Below are 23,144 nucleotides of genomic sequence, written 5' to 3'. Positions count from 1 at the left end.
AGTCAGATGACTCCAGCAACTGTATTCACTCAGCCAGCTCAGGCTGCAAACAGCAGAATGAGGCTTCATCTCACAGTTTGTTTTTGCTGCTGTGGATCCACTGCTGCCATGATCACCTGGGGAATTTCAGAAACTACATTTGAAAAACAAGATGTTGTTTTCATAATAGTGCTTGGGAGAGAAAAAAATAATGCTTAAAATATTCATCTCCAAGTATTCAAAGCTGTGCTCTGATGTTTAAGCTTTGGACTTGACAGGCAGTGGTTTTTGAGCCTGTGTTTTGTGGGGAGGGAAGCATGTGCAGTGGAGGGGTGGATAAATGACAGTACTTCCCAAAACTTGGTTAATTCAGTGTCCTTTGAGATGTCCTAGTAAATATCAGGTGGATGTGCGCTGCTTTAGAGAAGAATATAACTTTGTTTAGAGCCTGCTCAACTAAAAGGACTCTCTCCTTGCTCAGTTTTCACAGAATCACAGAATCAATTAGGCTGGAAAAGACCTTTGAGATCAAGTACAACCTATGACCCAACATCACCTTCTCAACTAGACCATGGCACAGAGTGCCACATCCAGTCTTTTCTTAAACACCCCCAGGGATGGTGACTCCACCTCTTACCAGGGCAGCCCATTCCGATGCTTTCTGTGAGGAAATTCATCCTGATGTCCAACCTGAACCTCCCCTGGTGCACTTTAAGGCTGTCCCCTCTTGCCCTATTGCTGGCTGCCTTGGAGGGGAGATCAGCCTCCCCCTGACTGCACTCTCCTCCCAGGGAGCAATGAGGTCTCCCACGAGTTTTCCAGGCTCAACATCCCCAGCTCCCTCAGCTGCTCCTCACAGGACTTGTGTCCCAGACCCTTCATCAGCCTTGCTGCCCTTCTCAACCACCAAAGCCCTGTTGTGCTCCTTTACAGCAGCCCTTGATAGCTTTCCTGGTGTGCTCACGCTCCCTGCTCTCTCCACAGCCTGTCCCCCCGGCTCGTTCGGCAGAGGATGTGCCGGTGTCTGCAAGTGCCAGAACGGCGGCTGGTGTGACCCCGGCACGGGGCAGTGCCACTGCCCGCCCGGCGTGCTGGGCCGGCTCTGCGAGGACGGTACGGCTCCAGCTCTGCCTCAGCCTCCCCACTTCTCCCCCCTTGTTCCTTTGTTTTAAACAATGAGCACAACAGGGGGTGAGAAAACCCAGTGGCCGGCGAGGCAGAGCCCCAGCTCGGCCACAAACCACTCTGGGGTTGGGGCTTTGACCCTCGGCTGCTGATGCCTTCCTGTGTTTGTGCACTCCAAAGGTTGCCCAAAAGGTTTCTTTGGGAAGAACTGTAACAAACAGTGCAACTGTGCCAACAAGGGCCACTGCCACAGACTGTACGGAGCCTGCCTGTGCGACCCCGGGCTCTACGGCCGCTTCTGCCACCTCAGTAAGTCCCCGGCGCTTTTCGGATCCGTTTCACGTGTGCACAGCGGAACAGTCTGCAAAAGATCCCACATCACATAAAGGGGGCTGGCAGAAGGAAGGAGAGTGACTTCTTGCACAGTCAGCACTAGGACAAGGAGGAATGGATTTACTAAAACAGCAGAGATTTGGGTTAGATGGTAGAAGAATGTTCCTTGCTGGGAGGGTGGGCAGGCCCCGGCACAGGGTGCCCAGAGAAGCTGTGGCTGCCTCTGGATCCCTGGAGGTGTCCAAGACCAGGCTGGACAGGGCTTGGAGCAACCTGGGGTAGTGGAAGGTGTCCCTGCCCATGGCAGGGGGGTGGAATGAAATGGTCCTTCTGGAACCTTCCAACCCAAACCATTTTATGATAAAGTGAGCAAGACTTTGGGTGCTGCAATGGGCTGAGAGTAACAGGAGGGCTGGACTTCTGAGATGTGCCAGGAAGCCCCAGGAACTTCATGAATGTTTTCCTCTAGTGAATAATCTTTGCCATAAGGACTGAGATTTACTGATGCTCAAAGGTTAGAATTACAGGTGGGCTGGAGAGGTTAACATTAGGGTCACTGCTGAGGTTGGAATCTGGTTGGAGCTGGTTAGTGACTGCTGATGAGTTGCAGTGGGAGATGGGGAGCAGGGTTGGCTGGGACAGGATGAGGATCAGACATTAGATGGAATAAAAAGAACTAAAACAAAAACTTGGCAAAATAGATGGTCGAGTTTCTTTGTACTTACAGGTTTTGTTTGCAAAATATGTACAAGACCAAAAATCTTTTGTATTTTGTTTTGGATTTTATTATGAAAGCTTTTGTCTTGGATTACACCCAAGTTTTTTTTCATTCAGAAAATCAGCTGAGTTTGCTTTGAAATGTTTCTGGTTCTTGTATTCACCACGGATGTCATTGCTTGACATGAAATGAATGACCTAACACAGGAACCATGTAAACTCTTCTTTTACCCACCCACACATGAACAGGTGCTGCTGTAGGAACAGGGATGTACCTGCTGAAAGCAGAACAGAGGTTTTGCTTCTTGCAGCAGTTGCATTCTGCAGCAGCAGGCAGTTTCAGCCAGCTCCTGCATAATGCCAGAGCTGATGCTTCCTTTTCTTCTGGCTGCAGCCTGTCCCAGGTGGGCCTTCGGCGCGGGCTGCTCGGAGGAGTGTCAGTGTGTGAAGGAGCACACGCTGGAGTGCAGCCCCAGGAACGGCTCCTGCACCTGCCAGCCTGGATACCACGGCAAAAAGTGTCAGAAAGGTACCACACACAGCCAGGTTCCCCACATCTGCTTCCTCCTTTGTCCCAGAAGCTTCTCCTTCCTCCACCCACCCGCTTTGTTTGGCTGCTGCTACTCATGTATTCATATCCTGCTAATGATTTTGTGGGGTTTTAACCCTGCTAGGCTTGCAGGGACATCGAGGAGAATAGAGATTAAGAATTGGAAGAGTTTTAGCCTGGTCAGATGACAACAGAAATCCAGAATCCAAATCCTAATACAATATTCAATAATGAAGATGATGTGAGTTTTTATCTCTGTGCTTTTTTAACACAGTCAGTAAATAAGTGGTGAAGTCTGTGTTTTATGGCAGTGAGGTGATTTGAAAACAGGTTCAGTAATTCTGCTTTTCCTTCAGATTTGCAGCTCTTTGAATTCAACTTGCTCTTTGTAGTTTTTGGGGGTAGTTCAAAGAGAATTGTATCCCACATTCATGTTTGCATGTTTCAGTAGCCCTTTCCAGACAGCAGTGGAGTAACACAATAAAGATTCTCCCTTCAGATTCTTCTCTGGCCAGGCAGGACTGTGTTGGATTTATGGCAGTAGTTCTGGTGGGTTTGATGGAGAATAATAATGAAAATATTTAATATTTTTATCATTCTTGGTGATGGGCTCAGTTCTGACAAGGAGCATGCCTTGCCCAGCACTTGCTGTGTGCCAAGGCAGAGAGCAGCAGAACTTAGACATATAAGAAGAGAATTCTATAATGTATTTAATTGAATACATCCTCAAGTATTCTAATTGAATAAATCTTTAAGCATTCTGCCACTCTGTTTCTGGGTTATATTTAAGCAGTAACTTCTTTGAAATGTAAGCATTTATTAAGTATTTACACTTGGTTAACAACACCTCTAAATGTACATTATAATATATTCTCTGCAAGTTTCTGCCCAATTATTTTCTGATTTTTGTTCACTTCTCTTAATTTTTCCTCTTTCTTATACATGTTCTGTGTCTGCTTCTATCTCCAGAGTGCACCCCGGGGTTTTATGGGGCTGGTTGCAAACTGAGGTGCAGCTGTCCTCCTGATGTCCTGTGTGACCCTGAGACAGGAGCCTGCAAACATCCGTGTCCAGCTGGCTTTCATGGAGAAAAATGCCATTTGTGTAGGTAGTCACTGCATGTTTCCCTGGGAGATACACTTGGGAGGGGAAAGCTTATTCAGGAAGCTTAGGTTCAGATATAGAAGTTGCAGATAAATGGGTACATTTGTTGTTGATACGAGTTGGCAGTTCCCCTCTGAAACCAGACTGATATTTGGAGCCTGGCAAATGTTGTCTCTCTCTCTCTCTTCATCTCCCCCTGCAAAGGTCAAGGCACAAAGCTGAGGCCTGTTACCCAAACTAACATTTGTCCAGGTAACAACAGTTGCTTTTAAAGCTTCAGGCACAAATTTTGCAGGGCTCTGCTGCAGTTATTTTCAGACCACCAGTTGCTCAGACACTAATGCTAACATGGATCACTTCTACCAGCACAGCTCAGGTTAAAATTGGTGGTCGTGATGCCTCCTGATGCCTTCAAAATGCCTCTAACCATGACTTTGGGGTTTTTTGTCCAGCTTGTCAGCCTGGAAGCTTTGGAATGGGCTGCAGGAAGAGGTGCAGCTGTGGAGGAGCCCCCTGTGATCCGAAGACAGGGCAGTGTGTTTGCCCAGCTGGGAAGACTGGTGCTACGTGTGAGCAAGGTGTGTGAGGTGCTGGACCAAGGTAGGGAGTGCCTGGCTTTGGGAGACCCGACAAGAAGTAAAATTTTGCTGTTTCCCAAACCAATAAACAGACAAACTGTGATGGAAACTGGGAGAGAGCCTCTCTTTAGCTGTGTTCTTGTGCGCTGCAGTTTAATGGCAGGGCTGGTAGGTCTGTAGAGATAATATCACAATCCAGCTCAGTTTTGCTATTATTTTTAAATTCTTCAGGGTAACACCAGTAATCTGTGGCTGTCCTGAAACAGAAAATGGCACTGGTTACACCTCATGTGCTTTTTCTCCAGATTGCCCAGATGGCCAGTGGGGACCAAACTGCCAGAACTCCTGCGAGCCCTGCGCCAACGGGGGACAGTGCAACAGGGAAACTGGAGCCTGTGACTGTCCCCCTGGCTACACTGGGCCATCCTGCTCTGCCAGTGAGTCCTTGCCTCAGCCTTCCCCATGAAAAGAAAGTCAGATTGAAAATTCAGGTTATGCTTTGATTTCTGCCTTATTACTCTTTTGTGAGATAAAGCACGCTGATCTGAGATTAAGTGCCCTTCATCTCCCGGAATTCCCCAGGTTGGATTTGACATTATTTGTGGGAGGGAGATTGCAGATAAATGCACGTGATCAACTAAGCTGCATCCCAAATGGATGGTATCATTAGACCTAATTTATGGCAAGCTGTACTTGGAAATAGAGTGTTTAACAGCCACAACACTGGGGCTGTAATCCTGGCTGTTTGGCAAGAGGTGTGAGCTGGCCCACGTGGCATCGTTCTTGAGTTATGTTTGCAGCAGCACTCCTTGGAGTAGATAATGCAGGATAAAATAATACTGAAGATGAGGGAGCAGTATCAGTGCTATCCCTGCAGCCAGAGACCGTGGGAATGCCTTCAAGGAACTGTCCTGTGCTGCCTCTGGGTGTTAAAAGGCTGCTTGAGTGTGGCTGTTGAGCTCTGCTTTGTTCAAGACCTTGGTGGTGGCACGTTTTTAATTCTTATTAGCCACAAAATGGCTTTTGGGGAAGGTTTTCCTCCTCTGGGGAAACAGCCTGATGCACAGGAGTACCCAAAAGTGGCTCAGGCTATTCCCACGTTCCAGGACTCAGCCCCAGACACCCGGGATGCAGATCCCAGATATTTCTGTGTTGCCATCTGCATCCCTGGATTCAGCTAAACCTGTTTTAGGGGGTGAGCTGTCGCTGTCAGTTCGGGAAGATGAGTCTGAGGCTGGGCTGTGAGGCAGGTGAAGTCACAGCCTGTCTGTGTTTGCAGCCTGCCCCGATGGGCACTATGGCCCGAGCTGCGTGTCGCTGTGCAGCTGTGGCAGCAGCGCTCAGTGTCACCACGTCACCGGAGAGTGCTCCTGTCCCCCGGGCTGGACCGGCCACGACTGCAAACACCGTAAGTCAGGGCACACGGGATCTCCCGGGGACTGCACGTGGAGGAACCAGCTCTGTTTGCTCTTAGCTTATTACAATTTTTTAATATCGTTTTGCTAATCTTACTGCTTCTGAAATGGTGTTTTTGTGGGTTTGTACAGCCTGGGTGGTTATAATCCTTAATTATCCAGGTTCAAAGCATTGAAATAGATGGCTGATGAAGTGCAAAGTATTGATATAAGCTCTTATTTCAACACTATGGATCCCTTTGCCCAATACCATCTGTCCCGTCAGCATTTTGACAGACAGACAGTTTTGTTTTTCATTTTCAGTGCAGATTAGTTTTGAGATTAATTCTCCATTTCTCATTTTGTTAGGGGGAGATTTATTCAACAAGTGAGTGGCATGTAGAGTCGTGTGTCTAAAGGTCACTTTTTAACTTGGGAATATAAATGCTGTAAAAAATTCTGTTCTCTGGAAGAGCAGAGCATCCTTCTGTTGACTTTAGCATCGCTCTCCATATTGGTGGCTGTGTGAGAGAGTAGATTTGCCCTTTTTGGATGGCACCATACAAATGTGAAACCATCCTGCTTGATTCCTCCCTTTTCCTGTGACACATCTCTTCTGTTTGATTCATTGTGATGCCTCTTGCAAAAAGCCAACAGAAACAAACCTCCTTCTAAACTTGGTCTCAAACACATAAAATCATTTAATTGGCAGTGTTGACAGCAGCAAGTTTTGCACCTGACTTCTCAGGCTCTGCACTGAAGAAAATGCTGAGAAAATCTGAAGTTTCCACCCATATGAATATTTTAAAAATCAAACCAGTTGGTAGTGTGTAGAGCCACAGAGATGGCTTTTCACGACTCCCTGGGCCATCTAGAGAATTGAGAGACCATGACAAAGGAAAGCTTTTATTTCTATTCAGTGTAAGATCTGAGAAAAATTGTTTTGCAGTGATATCTCGGTAAGGCAGCTCTGCCAGCTATTGCAGACCAGGCATTAAACAGATTCCCAGCTCCAAAACCAGGTTTCTGTTGCCCTAATTGGCACTTTCATCTTCTTCCTTACTCAAAAGAAAGAAGATGTTGTGGTACATTGTTGTAATTGTGTCAGTGCTATGTGATTTTAGGATGAAAGCAGTAAGTTGCTTTAACAAACATTGTGAGATTCCTTTGTGTCCCTGCTGCATTTCCCGGTATTCTGAGGAAAACATGGAGGGTGCTCCCAAATCTGTCTGGTTAAACCCATTAACTATTCTGGCTATGCAGATTTCTGTTTAGGGAGTCAACAGCTGATATTTTATTTCCATTAAATTACAGATTTGTGATTGATGGGGGTGGATTCACAGAATCACGGGGTTGGAAGAGACCTTTAAGATCAAGTCCAACCCATGTCCTAACACCTCAACTAAACTGAATGCCACATCCAGTCTTCCTTTAAACACATCCAGGGATGGTGACCCCACCACCTCCCCAGGCAGTTGATCCAATAAAACACTTTTTCCTAGCATCTAAATTTCCCCTGGCCCAGCTTATGAATGATTAGTTTTATGACTACGATTGATTAGTTTTATGCGGATGGGATAATATCTGCCTGCGTCCGGCTGAAAACAGACCAGCAAAAAACCTCTTTATTTCCACAACCTGCGCCTGTGCTGCAGCTGGGAGTTCAGTCCCGAGCCATTTTGTGCATTCTGCATTCTCTCACGCAGCAGTGCAGCAGGGTTTGGGGGTGGTGCTGGATGTGACCCCGTTTCCCTTGGCAGCCTGCAGCAGCGGCCGCTGGGGCCAGGGCTGCGCCAACTCCTGCGCCTGCGACGGCGGCGACTGCGACCCTGCCACAGGCACCTGCTCCTGCCAGCCGGGATTCACCGGGCAGCACTGCCAGCTCAGTAAGTGCCAGCCTCCCCAGCACGTGCACCTTCCCAAACCCCAGCTCTGGAAGTTGTGTTTTCCTGGTCATTCCCCGCAGGAACGCTCCCCCGCTCTGCCCGGCGCTGCGCTCTCGCGTTTCACCAGGGTTAGATGCTTTCCCTAATTTGATTTCCAGAAAAGGTATTTTCAGCCTTGTTTTGGACCCAGCAGCTATTTTTAATGTTAGGATCTCGTGAGAGGGATAGGATTGATGTATTTTTGGGTTGTGGCATAAGAGTTTCTGTACTGGTTTTATTTATTTGGTTTTAGGGCAGCACTTACCCTTCTTAAATCTCTGTTTCAGGTCAGGCATATAGAAATACTTCACATGTACATAACAGAAGGAAAACCAGGAAGTTTTGGAGTCCTGTATTTATTAACAACAAAAATGTGTAATGGTCTTATCAGAGGCCCACAACCCTCACCTTAACATTCACCTCCTGATGTCAATAGTAGATGCTTCAAGCATATGAAAACAGGCTCATAGTCAATTCCTCATATGTCTCCCCACGTGTCATCAATTTCTCATCCAGGAGCTTCTTGAGACAGAAGCAATATCTCTATATTTAATGCAACTTGATTTTTTATTTTTTTTTCCAATTAACGTGCCTATTTTCTTTTTCATTTCATGCAAGCATTTGGAACCCACTTCATCTTGTGGCAGTAAGTTGCATAGTTAAGCTGCTATTACTATTATTATTGATTATATTGATGTTGTTAAATAAAATAAACATTTTATCAACTAGTTTAACAATCTTACAGTAGCACAGATGTAGCTACCAGAGTCTCAGTAGCGTGGGCAGGATTAACTGCTGGTGTCACACAGAAATGTCAAAACAATTAATCTGGAACCGTGACCTGAGACAAGAAAGCCTGGAAAGTTGATCTTGCAGCCCTTGTTGCTGTTGGCACAGAGGGAATGGAAGGACAGTGTGTGGGGAGGACCAGCTCCCAGAGAAGGAGCTGCCAGCTCTGCTGCTCTTTCACTCTTGATCTCTCCCAAAATAGCATCTTTGCAGAGAGAGAGTGGCCACATAGCCGCTTGTAATCCTCGCTGGGAAGGGAATCAGTGAAGCCATCACCATTGACAAAACATCTGGCAGTTCCTAAAGTTCTTTCTGTGAGCTTTCTCTTCTATTTAGTCTGCTTTTTACCTTCTTTTGTGTGTGTATGTATATATATATGTTTAAAATTGCACATATGTGTGTGTTTGTGTGTGTGTGTGTGTACATGCAAGATTATGAAAACCATAGTTCTTCCCATGATTTTATGCTGCCTTGGAGGTGACATCTTGATATCTTGAAATATCCCTTGATATTTCTTCTGCTCCCCAGGCATTGCTACCGTCTCCCTGCAGGTTGGGCTCCTTCCCCAGCAGGAGCTCAGGTTCTCTGTTGGGGTGGCTGGATCCTGACACGCATCACAGCAGCCTGTGCCTGCTGGAGCAGGGGCAGATTCTCTGTGCTGTGGACTGTGAAATCATTTGTGAAGTGCTCTGACCCTTTTCCATCACCTTGAAAAGCCTCAGCTCTGGGCTAAACACTGTGGACCTGAAGGGAGCTCTGCTCAGAGCCCCACACCCCTTGCTGCACTGCAGCACCGTTTCCCTTGCACAATTCTCAGACTGAAATTTCAGCTGAAAAGGAAGCATGGAGAAGGATCAAGCTTTCAAGGCACAGAACACCTCTATGTATTTATTTGCTAAACAGGGATGTGCAGCTTTGGGAAGAAGAAGGGATTTCACCTGTGAGTGCAAAAAAATAAATTCCAACATACATTTAAACAATGTCCCATTTTTTGACTCTTTGAAAGAAAAGAAGTACTTTGAAGAGAAAGAGGTACCTTGCTCTTCTTCCATCTCCCATCCCAACTCCTCTGTAAAACAAACAGTTGGCAGAGTCCCTGAGCTGCAGGAGCACCTGAATTCGTGCCAGCTCCAATCACTGCCCACCCATGGCACCAAACAAACAACACCAAACCCACCCCCCTATTCCAGACATGGAGCTGTCTTTGAAGACTCTCGTTTTCTGTTCTCTCTGATTCCTTCCAGATTGCCTGAAAATCACTTTGTTGCTGTAAATGCTAAAATCATGGGCTTCTAGAAGAGATTTGGCAATAATCTCCATAACTCATTTAGAGGGATGTTCACAAGACCTTCAAACATGAGTAGAGGCCCTGTAATACTGTATTTAGCCAAGTCTATCTCTATGTTTCAGCCTGTCCAAAATATTCAATGTGAATTAGGCAACTGGCCCTGTTCTTAATTGATTTTCCTATAATCCTGGAAGAAATTATTTTCATTCTCAAATGTTTTCTTTCTTCTGATGGCAAGTACCATGCAAATCTTTTAAAACTCCTCACATTAACTGCTGTGGAAATGTAATTGTTAATCTGTCCCCCAGATGTAATGTTTTCACTTGGATTTTTCAAAGCAGAGCATGAAAGTAAAGTGTGCAGCATTCAATTTAGAGCTTTGTGAAGGCAACCAACACATTTCATATTTTCTCCAGCTTTCTGGGGAAAGAGGATTTACAGGAAAATGGAGGAGTTTCTCCCCTCCCAGCTGATGAAGTCCCAGAGGAGATGTGCACATAAGCAACTCCAGACCAGTGGGCAAAGTGTCATTGTGCAGAACCTGTGAAGTCTCAGGCTTTGTTAGTTTTCTGTGCAGAATTTAGTGCTTCAACACTCTGGAATTTTTCTAAAATAGATCTTAAATGTAGCCCAACTTACCTGAACCTCAAGGGCACATTCAAATCTTAGTTTTAAGCCGTTACCTTTACGCCTTGATTATTTTGGAAATAGATTTCCCATGTATGAAAAAACTCCCCATTGATCCCTGATCTGCTCTGGCATTAACCCATCATCTGGTTGTGATTCCTGTGCTGCAGGGTGCCCCGAGGGGAGCTTTGGGCCGGGATGCGAGTCCAGCTGTCAGTGCCAGAACGGAGCCGCCTGCGACCACGTCAGTGGAGCCTGCACCTGCACGGCGGGCTGGACTGGAACCTTCTGTGAAAGAGGTACTGCTGCTCCCCCTGGTCCCTTCAGGATTCATGGAGAATTTGTTTTGGTTTTTATTCAGAGAGCAGGTTTTACAATTGACAGCACTGGATCTAAATAAACCATTGAACTTTATTGGAAGCCGATACCGAAATGTGAACTCCCCTCCTAACTCAGCAGAGCATCGTGCTGGGTGCCAAATGTCAGGCACATGTTTTCACATGGTTAAAATTAAATATATGCTCAAGGCTTCTGCTGTATCACATCTTTATGGACACACTTTTCAAGCAGAGTACCACAGTTTGAGCACTGAGCAGGGAGATGCTTGTTCAGCCGTATGCTTGCTTGTTTCTAGTGCCTCCCTGAAGCGATTTCGAGAAAAACATGAATGTGTGCATCATCCCTGTGGAACTCTTTAAGAACAGATTCACTTCTAACTTAAATATGTCCAATACTATTCTACCTAATCTTCTATTACTTAGTCATTTGGTAAGGTGCTGGAAATGCTGGACTGGATTCTTTAGCTATATTATGGTGAGTCAGTCTGTGGCATTATCACAGGAGGTTGCTGTCGTGCTGCATCATTTTGCAGATTTTTTGTATAAAATATACAAGAGAAACAACACAAGGCCATTCAGGCACTGTGAAAGTTCTGTGTAGGTGATTGAAGATTCTGCAGATTATGGTACTTGAACCAAAGTCACAACTATTTTTCATGGAAAGCAGCTTTATCTGCCGGTTTCAGTGGCGAGGATGGAGGGAAGTGGCAGCACTTGCAGGCAGCTGCTGCCCTCTCATGGGAAGGAAGATGCTCCACAGCCTGACCAGGAATGTGGCTAGGCATCCACCGGCTGGAGTTGCTAGTGCTTGTTGTTGTTTCCCTCTCATTCTTACCAGGGACTATTATACAAAATAAATACTCTTTCCAAGGCTCTGCTGCAAATTTCACCTTGGAATTCATGGTATCTCCGCTATGTCCCTTTTAAATATAATTTAGCTGAAATCTGTTTTCCTAAATCTACTATTTTTAAAAAAATTATTGTATTTTTATTGGGGAAAAAAAAAAAGAAGTCATCTGTGTTGCTATGTAAATCTCTTCATTCCAGCAGGAATTATAATGGGAACAAAGAGGCTAAACATCCTTAGGTGTGAGGTATGTGGAGAAGACTGGGTGATTCTATTGGTGGGAAAAAAAGAATAAATCTCAGCTTCCAAATCAGTCATGTTGGACATTTTTATCTTTTTTTAAGTCCTGAAGGAAGATTGTGGAGGGGAGAGTGAAATTCAGCGCTTTGTAAAACACCGTTTCCGCATGTTTTCTCTCAAGAAGGCAGTGTTTGCTCTCAGCTGACCTGGGTTACCTCTTAACTTAGGAAGTTTTAACCAGAACAGTTTGGCAGCTTCCAAAAGACGCCGAGGGAGGAAAACATGTGGGTGGTTTGCCCTTGGTAGAACCTTCTTGGCACCTTCTCTCGGAGGAGCTGTAGCGCTTCTGTTTCGAGTGACTGGGAGACTGGCAGGGTTTCCTTCTGGCAGGGATGTGCTTTTTGCCGTCCTCTTGGCAATCCACCCACGTTGGCCAGGCTCTGTGCCTTGCAGGCAGAAATTCACATCGAGTCCTGGCGCTGCAGAGTTGCCTTGGACTTCAAACATCCTGCTGATGCCTCAGCCCGTGGCTGGGAAGGACTTCTCAGTCATCACAGAGATGTTGAAACTGAGACTTTTGCACTTCTGAGTTCAAAGTCCTAGGAGAAGACAGCCCCTTACAAAAATCTGATTTTGATTGATATTAATAATTAATGTCACCCCTGCACAACAAGGGTGTTTGAACATGCAGTTGTTGCTTTTGGTATTTTGCATTGTTGCAGCATGGAATCTGGATTCAAGCTGAGACTGCAGAAATACCAAAATTTGCTATCGGATTTTTGGTTTTCATTTGGGGAAAATTTCTTTTCATTTTGGTGGGAAGGTGCTTTTATTTTCATTAATTTGCTGCCCTCAATATGAATTAAGGCTTCATAGGTTTAGGTACCAGCCTCTGTTGCAAGACACCACTTCAGTGACCATTTCCAAGCTTATTTGCAACAAATTTAGTAATCTCTTATTAATATTTATTAGAATTGTTAATGTAAACTTAATCCTTGCTGAGTCTCAATCTATATATGTCTGTCAGTAATACAGATAACAACCAAAGCCACATCATCATCATCACCCCCCAGCACAGGACAATTTCCAAGCTCACCCATAGCAGGAGACACTTTTGCTCCAGGGCTGCTGTTTCATGAGACCTTGCTGTAAATTATTCAGGAGCTGACTGAACTTCTGTGCTCTGAGCCACAGGATGCTGACAAAAGACCTCACACTCTTCAAAGTACTTTTGTCTGTCCATCAGCATCTCAGTTCTGCTCTGCCCTGAGTCACCTTTGATCAGCTGCTCTTCATCTGGTACCACTCAGTGGTACTGCTGCCTCTGCAGTTGTGCTGTGGTCACATATAATAATGATGGGGAAGAACAAAGCTATCAAGACACTCTCTGAAAGAAAATTAGACGTTTCTGAAGGTGGTACATGCCTGCTCCATCTTTCAGCCCTGCTCAGTGCTTTGTGAAAATGAACCTTGTGAATCTTGTGACTCTTTCAAAGGAGTTTCAAAAGCAGCAAAACTGTTTCAGTTGCAGAGTAGGTAACGATGGCAAATGAGGCTGAAAACAAAATAATCTACAAAGAAATTATTTCAGCCTGTGAGAGCAATCTAGGAAAGGCTTCCTTCCTTTGAATTTTCTTGAAAGCAGCAAGTGATACAAGCAGAACAGTGATGAAATAATGTATGTCTCTTCACAAGGCCTCGCATCACCAAAGGAATGAATCATTTTTGGTGGATGCTGCTAGCAGTGCCACCAGCCAGCTTCCATATCTGAGTGGAGAATGTTATGTGCTTGGGCAGAAGGTGCCAGAGGGACCCAGGGAGTTGTGGCTGGTCCTGAACTGAAGCAGCAGTCAGTGTCTCTGCACTCCTGGGCTCTGCAAGGGCAGGGATCACAGCAAAGGTGGCTTTTTAAGTCCTTTCTGTCCTGTTCTGCAGCATTTGGGGTATGTGGCCCACTGACAAGCACTGATCTTTATTTTCACTGCTCTCAGCACTGGTACAGATAAAAATTGAATCCATGGGGCTGCTCTTCCTTAGTCCAGGTTCAGTTCCAGATGTAGGAGCAGAGCTCCTCCAGCTCCCTGGGGTTGTTTTGCTACGTTTAATTTGTCTTGGGTTTCCTTCCTCATTCACTTTGCCGGTTTTTCATTTCAGCACTGAACTGCACCACTGTGGCTTAGGTTCACTGTAAAAGAATCTTTAGAAGAGCATCAGGACAGTAAATGGGAGCAGAAGTTTTGCATTGCCAAAAGGAGGGAGGTCAGCAGGGATGGCTCTGGAGTCTTGTATTATGTTGAATTATTTCCTCTGTCCATTACAGAGGCACAAGGAACAGCTTGTGTGAATCCAGCTCCATTCTCTCACTTGTTTTATGGCTTTTCAATATTCTCAGCCCCGTTTTCCTGTGCAGGAATCTGTTGCTTGTGTAAAAGGGTAACATTCTTCCAAGATGCACATAGCAGAACTGGGCAGGCTTAACCCTTGATACATCTGTGAAAAGACGAGATGGAGTTTATGCAGCAAAAAAGAAGCAGGAGCTGTGCTAATAAGGAATGTTTTGCATTTCTAGCTTGTCCAGACGGATTCTTTGGGATTGACTGCCACCAGGTGTGCAAGTGCAAGAATGCTGCTGGCTGTGACCACGTGCTGGGATCGTGCCACTGCCTGCCCGGCTGGCTGGGGGAGAGCTGCGAGCAGCGTACGTACACCCCTGCTCCCAAACCCCTCTGGAAATGGGGATACTGCCCTGCCAGGGTTCACTGCCAGATAAGTCACCTTCCTTCCCAAAGATGCCAAAAAAGGAAACTATTTTTGGTGGCTGTGTAAAATCATCAGCTCTCTTTAAGTTTTTTTTTACTCAACAAACATGATAAGCATCAGGTTTTAAATAGCAGAGCTGTCTCCTGCCATATGACAGCTCCCTGCTTTTTATTTTTGTGTGACATTAAGTGATTAAATGTTGTGTATCTGTTTCTGGTGTATCTCATCTAATTATCAATTATAAAGTGTCAGATTACAACTGTGCAAAGTAGAAAAATCAGAGCTGGGAGCATTTTATTTGAGCGTGGCAAAATAGTTTTTAAAATAATTATTATAAAATCTATTTGTTTTAAAATAAATATCAGCTTCCTAGATGTTCAGAAGTATGGATTATCCCACAATTTTTCAGCTAAACAAGTGCTTGTGAGTATAAATATATAGAATTGGCTATTCTGAGAAATTTTTCACTGCATTTCATGGGAAATTAGGTTATTTTCTTTAGCTGCATGGCTTTACATATGGAGATCACTGAGTCTGTTTGCAAGGTTTAGCAAATAAGTGGGTTTTTTTAAGATTTTCAGGTTTTAGCTTCTCAACTTCCTTGTTTTCTTTTAGGATGATGTCATGGTCTAAACTTGCTTTTGAAAATATGAGTGCTGTCTGCAGGACTGGGGTGTAGAGCTGGGCTCCAGGGCAGCTCCACAACGAGCCAGTTCTGCTAGGGAACACTTCTTTAATTCATGGGTCATGGCTTTCTGCAGTAGAAAAGTGGTTTAATTTAGAAAATCGAGAGAAATGTGGCTTGTATTGAGGCAATGCTGTTGCCATAAAAGATGATGCCATACACTCTTTTATCATCAGCCCTGTTTGGGGGCAGTGCTTGCTCTTCATATTTTCCCCTCATTTTCCCCCACCACTCAACACAGCTTATCTCCTGAGAAGGCTTCTCCTGCAAAATCCCCTGCTCTTTTGTTTACAGGCGGGTCAGTTCTGCTGAATCTTCCCAATTTTAGACACTTTTTCCAACATCCCACCACTGCAGGTTTTTGCCTCCTTATGACACTTGGCTGTCCACCTCCCACCACCTGAAGATGCTGGGGGTAACCCAGGCTTTGAGTGTAGATGAACAGAGTGAGCACAGAACAAAAGCAGACCAGAGTCACTTACCCATCCCACAGATCAGCAGAGGTGCTGCTGAACAGGTACAATATTTGCTTGGTCACAGCCCATTCTTCCTGTTGAGCCACAGCATTGGCAGTGTGTCACTTTTCCCCCTCCCCAATCCTTAGCATTAGGGATGGGAAACTTTGCTACATATTTCATTAAATTCAATTAAGAAATGCAGTTCCTTCTCCATGGCCTCTGGTGCCCTGCCCTACTCACATTAGGGGAAAAACCCTATTTTTTATCTTGTGCTAGAGCCATTAGACTTTGTGCTGCGTCGATTTATTCCTCCTGCTGGTGAAGGTGCCAAAGCCTCTGAGGCGTCTTGAGAGAGAGGTCAGTTAACAGTGCAGGGTGTCTCCTCCTTTTCTCTTGGCTAAGTGAGGGATCTTCATTTTGATTTTACAACTGGGCCTCATCCACGCTGCTCCAGAGCAAGGCAGCTAGGGGTGGGAGACAGCTCAGCACTCCCCATCCTCCCAGGGTGTTTAATATTCACCTTGCCTGTTCCTGGGACCCGCCAGCCCCAGCAGCTGGAAGGACAGCACTCGTGTGGAAGTAATCAGATTGCAGGCAATGTGCTAGAGGATATTGAGGAATAATTTTGGCATCATGGGATTTGAATTGATCCTAAGCCAGCCATGCAGTGAGTTTTATACTCTGCTATCTAATTACAGGCAATCCGGACAGTGATGCCTTTTGTTGAAGCTGCCTAATGCTTTCCATTACCAGACTGTGGGTTTCAGTTGTTTGAAAATGAATTATGTTAATCTGGGCTGAAATCTGCCAAGCAAGCTCTGCCTCAGCTTCAGTTTGTGCTCGGAGATTTTATTTGGGGATTTTTTTAAGTGTCCACCTGAGGTATTTTAGGTTTCCAAGAAAGAGGCTTAGGAAAAGTATGTTGCCTATTCTCTTATTTTCTTTTTTTTTTTTTCTTTTTTTCGTTGTTTTGTTTTAATGAACTGGTTCACTGAGTGCTGTGATACAGAAGTGAGGACCTGGTATTTGGCATTTCTTTGTGATAGAGATGTAACCTTCCTTTCTGGATACTCCATCCCTGGAAGTGTTCAAGGCCAGGTTGGATGGAAGGAGCAACCTGATGTAGTGGCATTCCTGTTCATGACAGGGGGGTTGGACACTGACGATCTTTAGGGCCCCTTCCAAACCAAACCATTCTGATTCACTGCAAATTCATCCAAAGTTTGCAAACTTAAATAAAAAACAACCAAACCCTCCAAAAATCTCATGTTGCATATGGTCTGTAGCAGATGTACACAATTCAATGTCTGAATTTTGCCTTAATTCTATCAGTACTAAGCATGCCTCTTTCTGGAGCTGTTGGAGCTCAGCAGAATCTTCACTGAAGTGGCTCCTTGTGGTAAAAAAGAGACCACACTGGTTTGAAAAATAAATTACTTCAGAAAAATTTGCTCAGCCAGAGGCACTGATAACAGGGGTTTGACATTTCATGGTGTGTAAGCACTTGAATTTGCAAATTCCCTGTTCTTTTAAAGCTAAAGCTTCATTTTGTGGAGAATAATCCACAGAAGTCACTTGAAAACAAAGCTACTGGACACCCTGTAGAACATTAGAGCCCATCAGTTTCCTGTGCTCCTGGGCACTTTTGATGGCTGTTGACTTCTAGTCTGGCAGAAAAGTCTCCAGTTTCATGTGTTCCTTATTCTGTGTGCAAAAAGGGATTTTAAAGACTGCAAAGAGATAAATCATCCTCTTGCAGAGGAAAGACACCAAGAGGAAAGTTTTTAACCAGGAAGAAATCTATTAATTTAAATCTTTGGATTAAGTTATCCCTTTTGTATCACTGTGAAGAAGGAAAAGGCCCAGGTGTATTTGCACATTCACTTGTGGAACACCATGAAATAGCTTCAGTATATCACTTTTTTCCCTTAATCTTCAGAAAAGTACTTTGAAAATCAGGATTGTCCCACCAGGAAGCAAAAAACATTTGTGTCTACCCAGTAGAATAGTTAAAATTTTCTTCTCCAGAAATTTTTGCTTTCTTACCAGAATTTTCACGGAAACACTCTATTGTCTTTTTGGTAAGTGTAACAAGAGCTTTGCACACATACTCCAAAAACCTCACACAAACCACTGCTAACCAGTCAGGGGATCTGGTGATGAGCTGGTTTTTCCTTTGGCTTGGTTGTGCTACAGTGCTGGTCTCTATTGTGGAAATATTTAGTTCTGCTCCCAAAAACTGAGCCAGAACTCTGTAGATGTGCTGAACTTTTCACTTGGCAACCAAGCTTCATTTGCAGAACAAACTTTTAGCTGTGATGGGACTGAGCTCCTGCTCTTTCTTGTGGTTTCAATGTGGACGAGGTCCAAGCGATGACAAGAACGAGCAGTGTGGAAAAGAAGTCCTGGGAGAAAATGGTGTCTGAGAACCAGGCTGAGAAGTTGGAAGCTCTCAGATGGGGAGAAAAGGGCTGAGAATGGCTCAGGGGCTGTCAGCCTCCAAGATCAAGGTGGTTTCACACCTCCCTTCTGTCCCCAGGGTCTTGCTCTCCCACAGCACTGCATCATGTTCACATCATGATGTTCACAACACCCTGAAAGGCAGAGAAGTTCGGTGAGAATTCATTGTTTAGCTGTGAAACATGGAAGATACCACATTCAGCAAGGGCAGAACACTCTCCTGGGTCTGGGATCCAGGCTTTATTTACCTCTCCAGTGCATTCCAGAAGTGCTACAGGGATGAGGGGCTCTGACAGGAGCCCCTGCAATGCAGAACAAAAACAGTGCAAGGAAGAGATACAGTTCCATCACCCCTCTTTGTATTATTTTGGATGCTATCCGAAGAAAACAAGGTAGCAGAACTGTTTGTTTTCCACCATTCAAAGCTATCCAAATCTCCAGTGCAATGGAGACTGCAGGAATTTTATCACTGCCATTTTTCATGGGCAGCAGCACTGAAAGCAGAGCATTTGCTCGCGAGATGACTGCGTTAAGTTTTCACCTGGGAGCCAGCTGCTTAACCAAACTCATTGAAAATATCACCCCTCTCTGACCAAAGAATGAGAGTCTGGCTGAGCAGAGGCACCCAGCTGTGAAAAATGAACACTGAAAACAATGAAGTTGTCAGTTCTCTTACCAGGATGCAAATAAATACCAGGGCTGTCAGGCTGGCAGTTCTGCTGGACCATTAGTTTAGCACAAAGACGTTCTGCAGAGCAGGGGATGACAGCTGATCCATCACCTCCAGTGGTCCAGCCCCTCCATAGAAACCCCTTCAGAATGGGCTGTGAAACATATTTTTAACCCACATTATTATGTTAAACTTTCATAAGACACATTATCTCTAAACTGGGAGTGTTGCAGACGTGATCTTATTACGTGTGGAATTATTTTTTTTTAAATACCTTTTGCAGTTTATGTATTGGCTGCTCTTGTGGACTTAGCAGTGCTGAGTTAACAGCTGAACTTGATGATCTTAAAGGTCTTTTGAAACCTAAATGATTCTCCTATTGTCTCTAGAGTCAGACATGGTTAATATATGGGGTTTTATGTTCATTTATTTATTTATTTCCAGGGATGGTGAAGTCACCATACCTTGAAGTGCTCAAAAAATGAGTGGACACAGCACTTTGAGATTTGATTTAAGGATCACGATGGTATTTGACCAAAGGTTGGACTGATGATCTTGAAGATCTTTTCCAACTTAATGATTCTGTGATTTTATATGGGCTTAGGCGCTCTTATGATGTGAAAAGTGTCATTGGAGCACAGCTCCAACCTGATTTCCCTGGCATTGTGTTGCATCTCGTGCTTGCTCTGGGCTCCCTTGGACGCTTCCTGATGGGGTTTTATGGAATTCTGTCGTTGCAGCCTGCCAGGGGAACAGCTACGGGCCAGGCTGCAGGAACACTTGTCACTGTCACAACGGAGCTCTCTGTCACCACGTAACTGGGACGTGCCTTTGTAGCCCGGGCTGGAAAGGAGCCACCTGCCAAGAAGGTACAGCTGGAAATTCAAACCCCTGCCTATGGATTATAGGAGGGAAAAATAAAACCTGTGTTTGGGGAAAGCTCACTGGTATTTTAGCTCTCAGCTCATTGCCCTGTGTTGTCACTGGGTTTGGATCTGCACTGACGTGAATTGGTCCATTAAATTAATCCGTGACACTGTGTTGTAGGATCCCAGGGCAGAGGGGTGAAACAGCCATAAACTGGAAAGAGAGCTGATTTTGAAGGCTGATGAAGGGAGAAAAGGTCCATAAACCTCCCAATTATGATGCTGAAATAAAGCTGTTTCTTTTCCATGGCCTGCTTTACTGTCCCATGCACCAGACTGATCCTCGGCATTACCTTGTGCTGTTCCAGACAGAGCCTAAATCCAGAACATGTGAAAGGCATTGAGCCTTCCAGCCTTGGCAATCAGACCCGTACGTGAGGCTCAAACACAAGCACAGCTCCATGAGGAGCTCCATAAGAGGAGGCTGGCAAAGAGGCTGCACTGTGGCATTGCACATCCTAATCCATGCATCCCAGGCAGTAGGAAAAGTCTGTCCATGCCCCTTGCAGAAGCTCCTTGTTCTGTGCCTTCCCCACGAGGTCCCTGGGGTGGCAGCAGTACCATGGAGCTAGGAATGCTGCTGTGCATGCTCCTGGGTGAGCCGGGATTTAGAGTCAGCACTCGGACTCTCCCCTTCAACATCCCAGGATTGTTAGGGAAAAGGAATGAAAGCTGGCAGGGGTAGAGTGATATTTAAATGTAGCACATTCCCCTTTTAAAACTTGATATGAAGAGGCCTTTCCATGAAGGATTTAAAAATTGGGAAGGTACTCAACTGTTCCTGATGACATGTACAGCATGACCTGAATTTTAGTTTTCTCCAAAGGCCGCAAATACAAAACTAATGCAAAAGTTACAAAAGATGTTTCAAACACCCCTTTTTAAATACATGTTTGGGGATTTCTTTTCTATGTGAAGTGAGGAGGTAGAATAATTGTGTGAGGCTTGGACAGCCATCCTCTGGTGCCTGTACTTTTCCAAGGTGAGAGCTTGCCCCTGTTTTCATCTTAAAGAGGTGTCACTCTGGCATGTGGCAGAGGTGTGTGTTTTTTTGCCAAAAAATTAGGTTCTATCCATAGAAACTGGTTGTGATAGGCATTAATAGACTTGCCTAATTAAAATTTGGTAAATGGTGAAATATCATCAGCTAGGTGTGGGCAGCAGGAACCAGTTAGAGAAGGAGCTGTGATTTTAAGAGGACTGTACAAAGAAATTCTGAGAACAGGGAAATCAAGAACTGCACTCCCCACTGTTGAGAAAGCTGGAAATAACCAAAGAAATGGGTTTTGTGGGTACAAACAGAAAGTCTCAAGGTTATTTGGTGGGTCACTAATTTGCTTAATCACCTACTTTGTTCCAAGACCAGTTTTATAGTGGTTGGAGTAATTCCTTACTGATTGTGTCCCCATTTTTGCTTGGTTGTACCTCTCAGAGCATCTTCCAAGGCCAGAAAGGCTGCAAGGTGGGAGAGGTGGTGCTGAACCTGTGTCCTTCTGCACTTCCTGATGGAAGTTTTTCCCTGCCTCCCTTCACAGCCTGTCCCCCCGGGTGGTACGGAGCAAACTGCCTGCAGCGCTGCCTCTGCCACGGCCAGGCCACCTGTGACCCTGTGAGTGGCGAGTGCCAGTGTCCCCAGGGCTGGACGGGGACAGCCTGCGAGCTGGGTGAGTCTCACCACCTCCTCCAGCCCTCCAGCACCTCGCTTCAGTCACTCTGAAAGGAAGTTCACTTGAGCTGGGGTCTGCTTTGAGACAAGCCAGAGGAAGGAGACAGAAGAATGGAAAAGTTAAAAAGTTAAAAGAACTGGGGTTGATTAGTCAGAAATGAGAAGGCTGAGGAGAGATGTGATATTGGTACTTGAACATATCCATGGTGCTGGAAACTTGCTGGGCAGAGGAGATGGATAAGCTGTTCTTTGTCCTTTGGGAACGGGGAGGATAGGTAATGAGCTCCACTTAAGGAGAAAGAAACCCTTAAAGATGAAAATGCTGTATTTCTAGATAATTTTGCCAAGGGAGGCTTCAAAATTTCCTTCACTGAAGGTTTTTAGGCCCAGTTTTGGTGGCTCATGATGTTGCAGAGGCGTGAGGGAGTTCCTGCTGGGGTTGCTGCAGCCTTGGCCCCCCATCAGACTCCCACATCCCGTTTCAGAGTGTGAGGACGGGCAGTTTGGAGAGGGCTGTGAGCAGAACTGCAGCTGCCACCACGGGCTGTGCGACCAGTCCTCAAGGAAGTGCCTCTGCCACGCTGGCTGGACTGGGGACCGCTGTGATGTTGGTAAGCAGCTCCTTCTGCAAATCCTTCATTTTAACCATCAGCCATTTCTGCCAGTTTTCTATTTTCTGTCTTAAATTTCCAGGATTCTGCAGGCCAGTCAGGATTTATGCCTTCTCACCCCATCTCAGACCCACAGGCAGGTCTCTGCCCAGCCATGCCCTTGTCCAAATCATTTTATCTCCTCCTACCTCTGTTCCCTGCCTTAGAAAATGAAGGTATTTCTCTACCTTACACACGCAGGGAAGAACACATGAAAGGGAGGGAGTTTTAAGGAGAATTTGCCAGATCAGCCACCTCTGTGGGTCATTGAGGGGAGCTCAGCAAACTGGACTGTGATGGTTCAGATAGTTCAGATGTGGCACATCACGCAGATTTGACCCAGCTGTTTGGCATGCTTAGAGCCATCTGAATCCCTGAAATAGGGATGAAATCTCATTCAGAGGTGACTCAAAACATGCTTTCAGCTCACCCACTGAGGTGCTGTGCTTTTAGCACAGCTTTCTGAGGTCTCCTGAGGTGCTGAGGACTCGGAAAGCCTCGGCCACCGGTGGGACCCGTAAAGCCTTCTCAGTGCCCACCTCCCTTTCTCTTTGGTCACTTTACAGGGACCTGGAAGGTGGAGGCAGTTCCTGGGCACAGTTCAGACTGCTCAAACAGCTGTCCCTGTGTGCACAGTTCTGTCAAAGCAAACAGCATCACCCTCTCTGTGGAGCCTGGATTTGCACTCCAGGCCGTGACTCGGTCTTTGCAAACTTTGCTGTGCAGACTTGTTAGCAGCCAGCATTAAGCGCTTCTAATATTTTTAATATCTTCCCCTTCACTGATATTTTCTGGCCACGCAGTCTGCTAAATATACTCCTGAGCAGGAGCTGGGGCAAGGAGGATCCTGGCTGATGGCCAGCGGAGCTGCCGGTAGAACGCTCTCTCTGCTTGCCCCCAGCCTGTCCCCCGGGATTTTTCGGGAAGCGCTGCGAGGAGCGGTGTGACTGCGCCCACGGCTGGTCCTGCCACCCCCAGAGCGGAGCGTGTCACTGCCACAGGGGGTGGCGAGGGAAGCACTGCGACAAACGTGAG

The 23,144-nt window shown here is 45.6% G+C and overlaps 1 protein-coding gene across 1 annotated transcript in view; it reads left to right on the top strand.

Moving 5' to 3' along the window:
• The window catches only part of LOC102105066 (uncharacterized), an 89,989-nt gene that overhangs the window by 48,645 nt on the left and 18,200 nt on the right, over nt 1-23,144 (top strand). The window contains exons 13-26 of the mRNA XM_088061149.1: nt 964-1,092; nt 1,285-1,413; nt 2,549-2,683; nt 3,674-3,808; nt 4,261-4,386; nt 4,692-4,823; nt 5,666-5,794; nt 7,541-7,666; nt 10,580-10,708; nt 14,404-14,532; nt 19,608-19,736; nt 21,329-21,457; nt 21,945-22,070; nt 23,011-23,139. Coding sequence (XP_087917275.1) covers nt 964-1,092; nt 1,285-1,413; nt 2,549-2,683; nt 3,674-3,808; nt 4,261-4,386; nt 4,692-4,823; nt 5,666-5,794; nt 7,541-7,666; nt 10,580-10,708; nt 14,404-14,532; nt 19,608-19,736; nt 21,329-21,457; nt 21,945-22,070; nt 23,011-23,139 — 1,812 coding nt within the window. The remainder of the gene's footprint in view (nt 1-963; nt 1,093-1,284; nt 1,414-2,548; nt 2,684-3,673; nt 3,809-4,260; nt 4,387-4,691; nt 4,824-5,665; nt 5,795-7,540; nt 7,667-10,579; nt 10,709-14,403; nt 14,533-19,607; nt 19,737-21,328; nt 21,458-21,944; nt 22,071-23,010; nt 23,140-23,144) is intronic.

The sequence above is a fragment of the Pseudopodoces humilis genome, chromosome 11 (genome assembly GCF_049639895.1).
Source record: "Pseudopodoces humilis isolate 2021_Gansu_Grassland_sample_001 chromosome 11, ASM4963989v1, whole genome shotgun sequence".
Classification (NCBI taxonomy): domain Eukaryota; kingdom Metazoa; phylum Chordata; class Aves; order Passeriformes; family Paridae; genus Pseudopodoces; species Pseudopodoces humilis.
The sequence above is the reverse complement of the archived record's forward strand: the minus strand, read 5'-3'. Positions and strand labels throughout refer to the sequence as shown.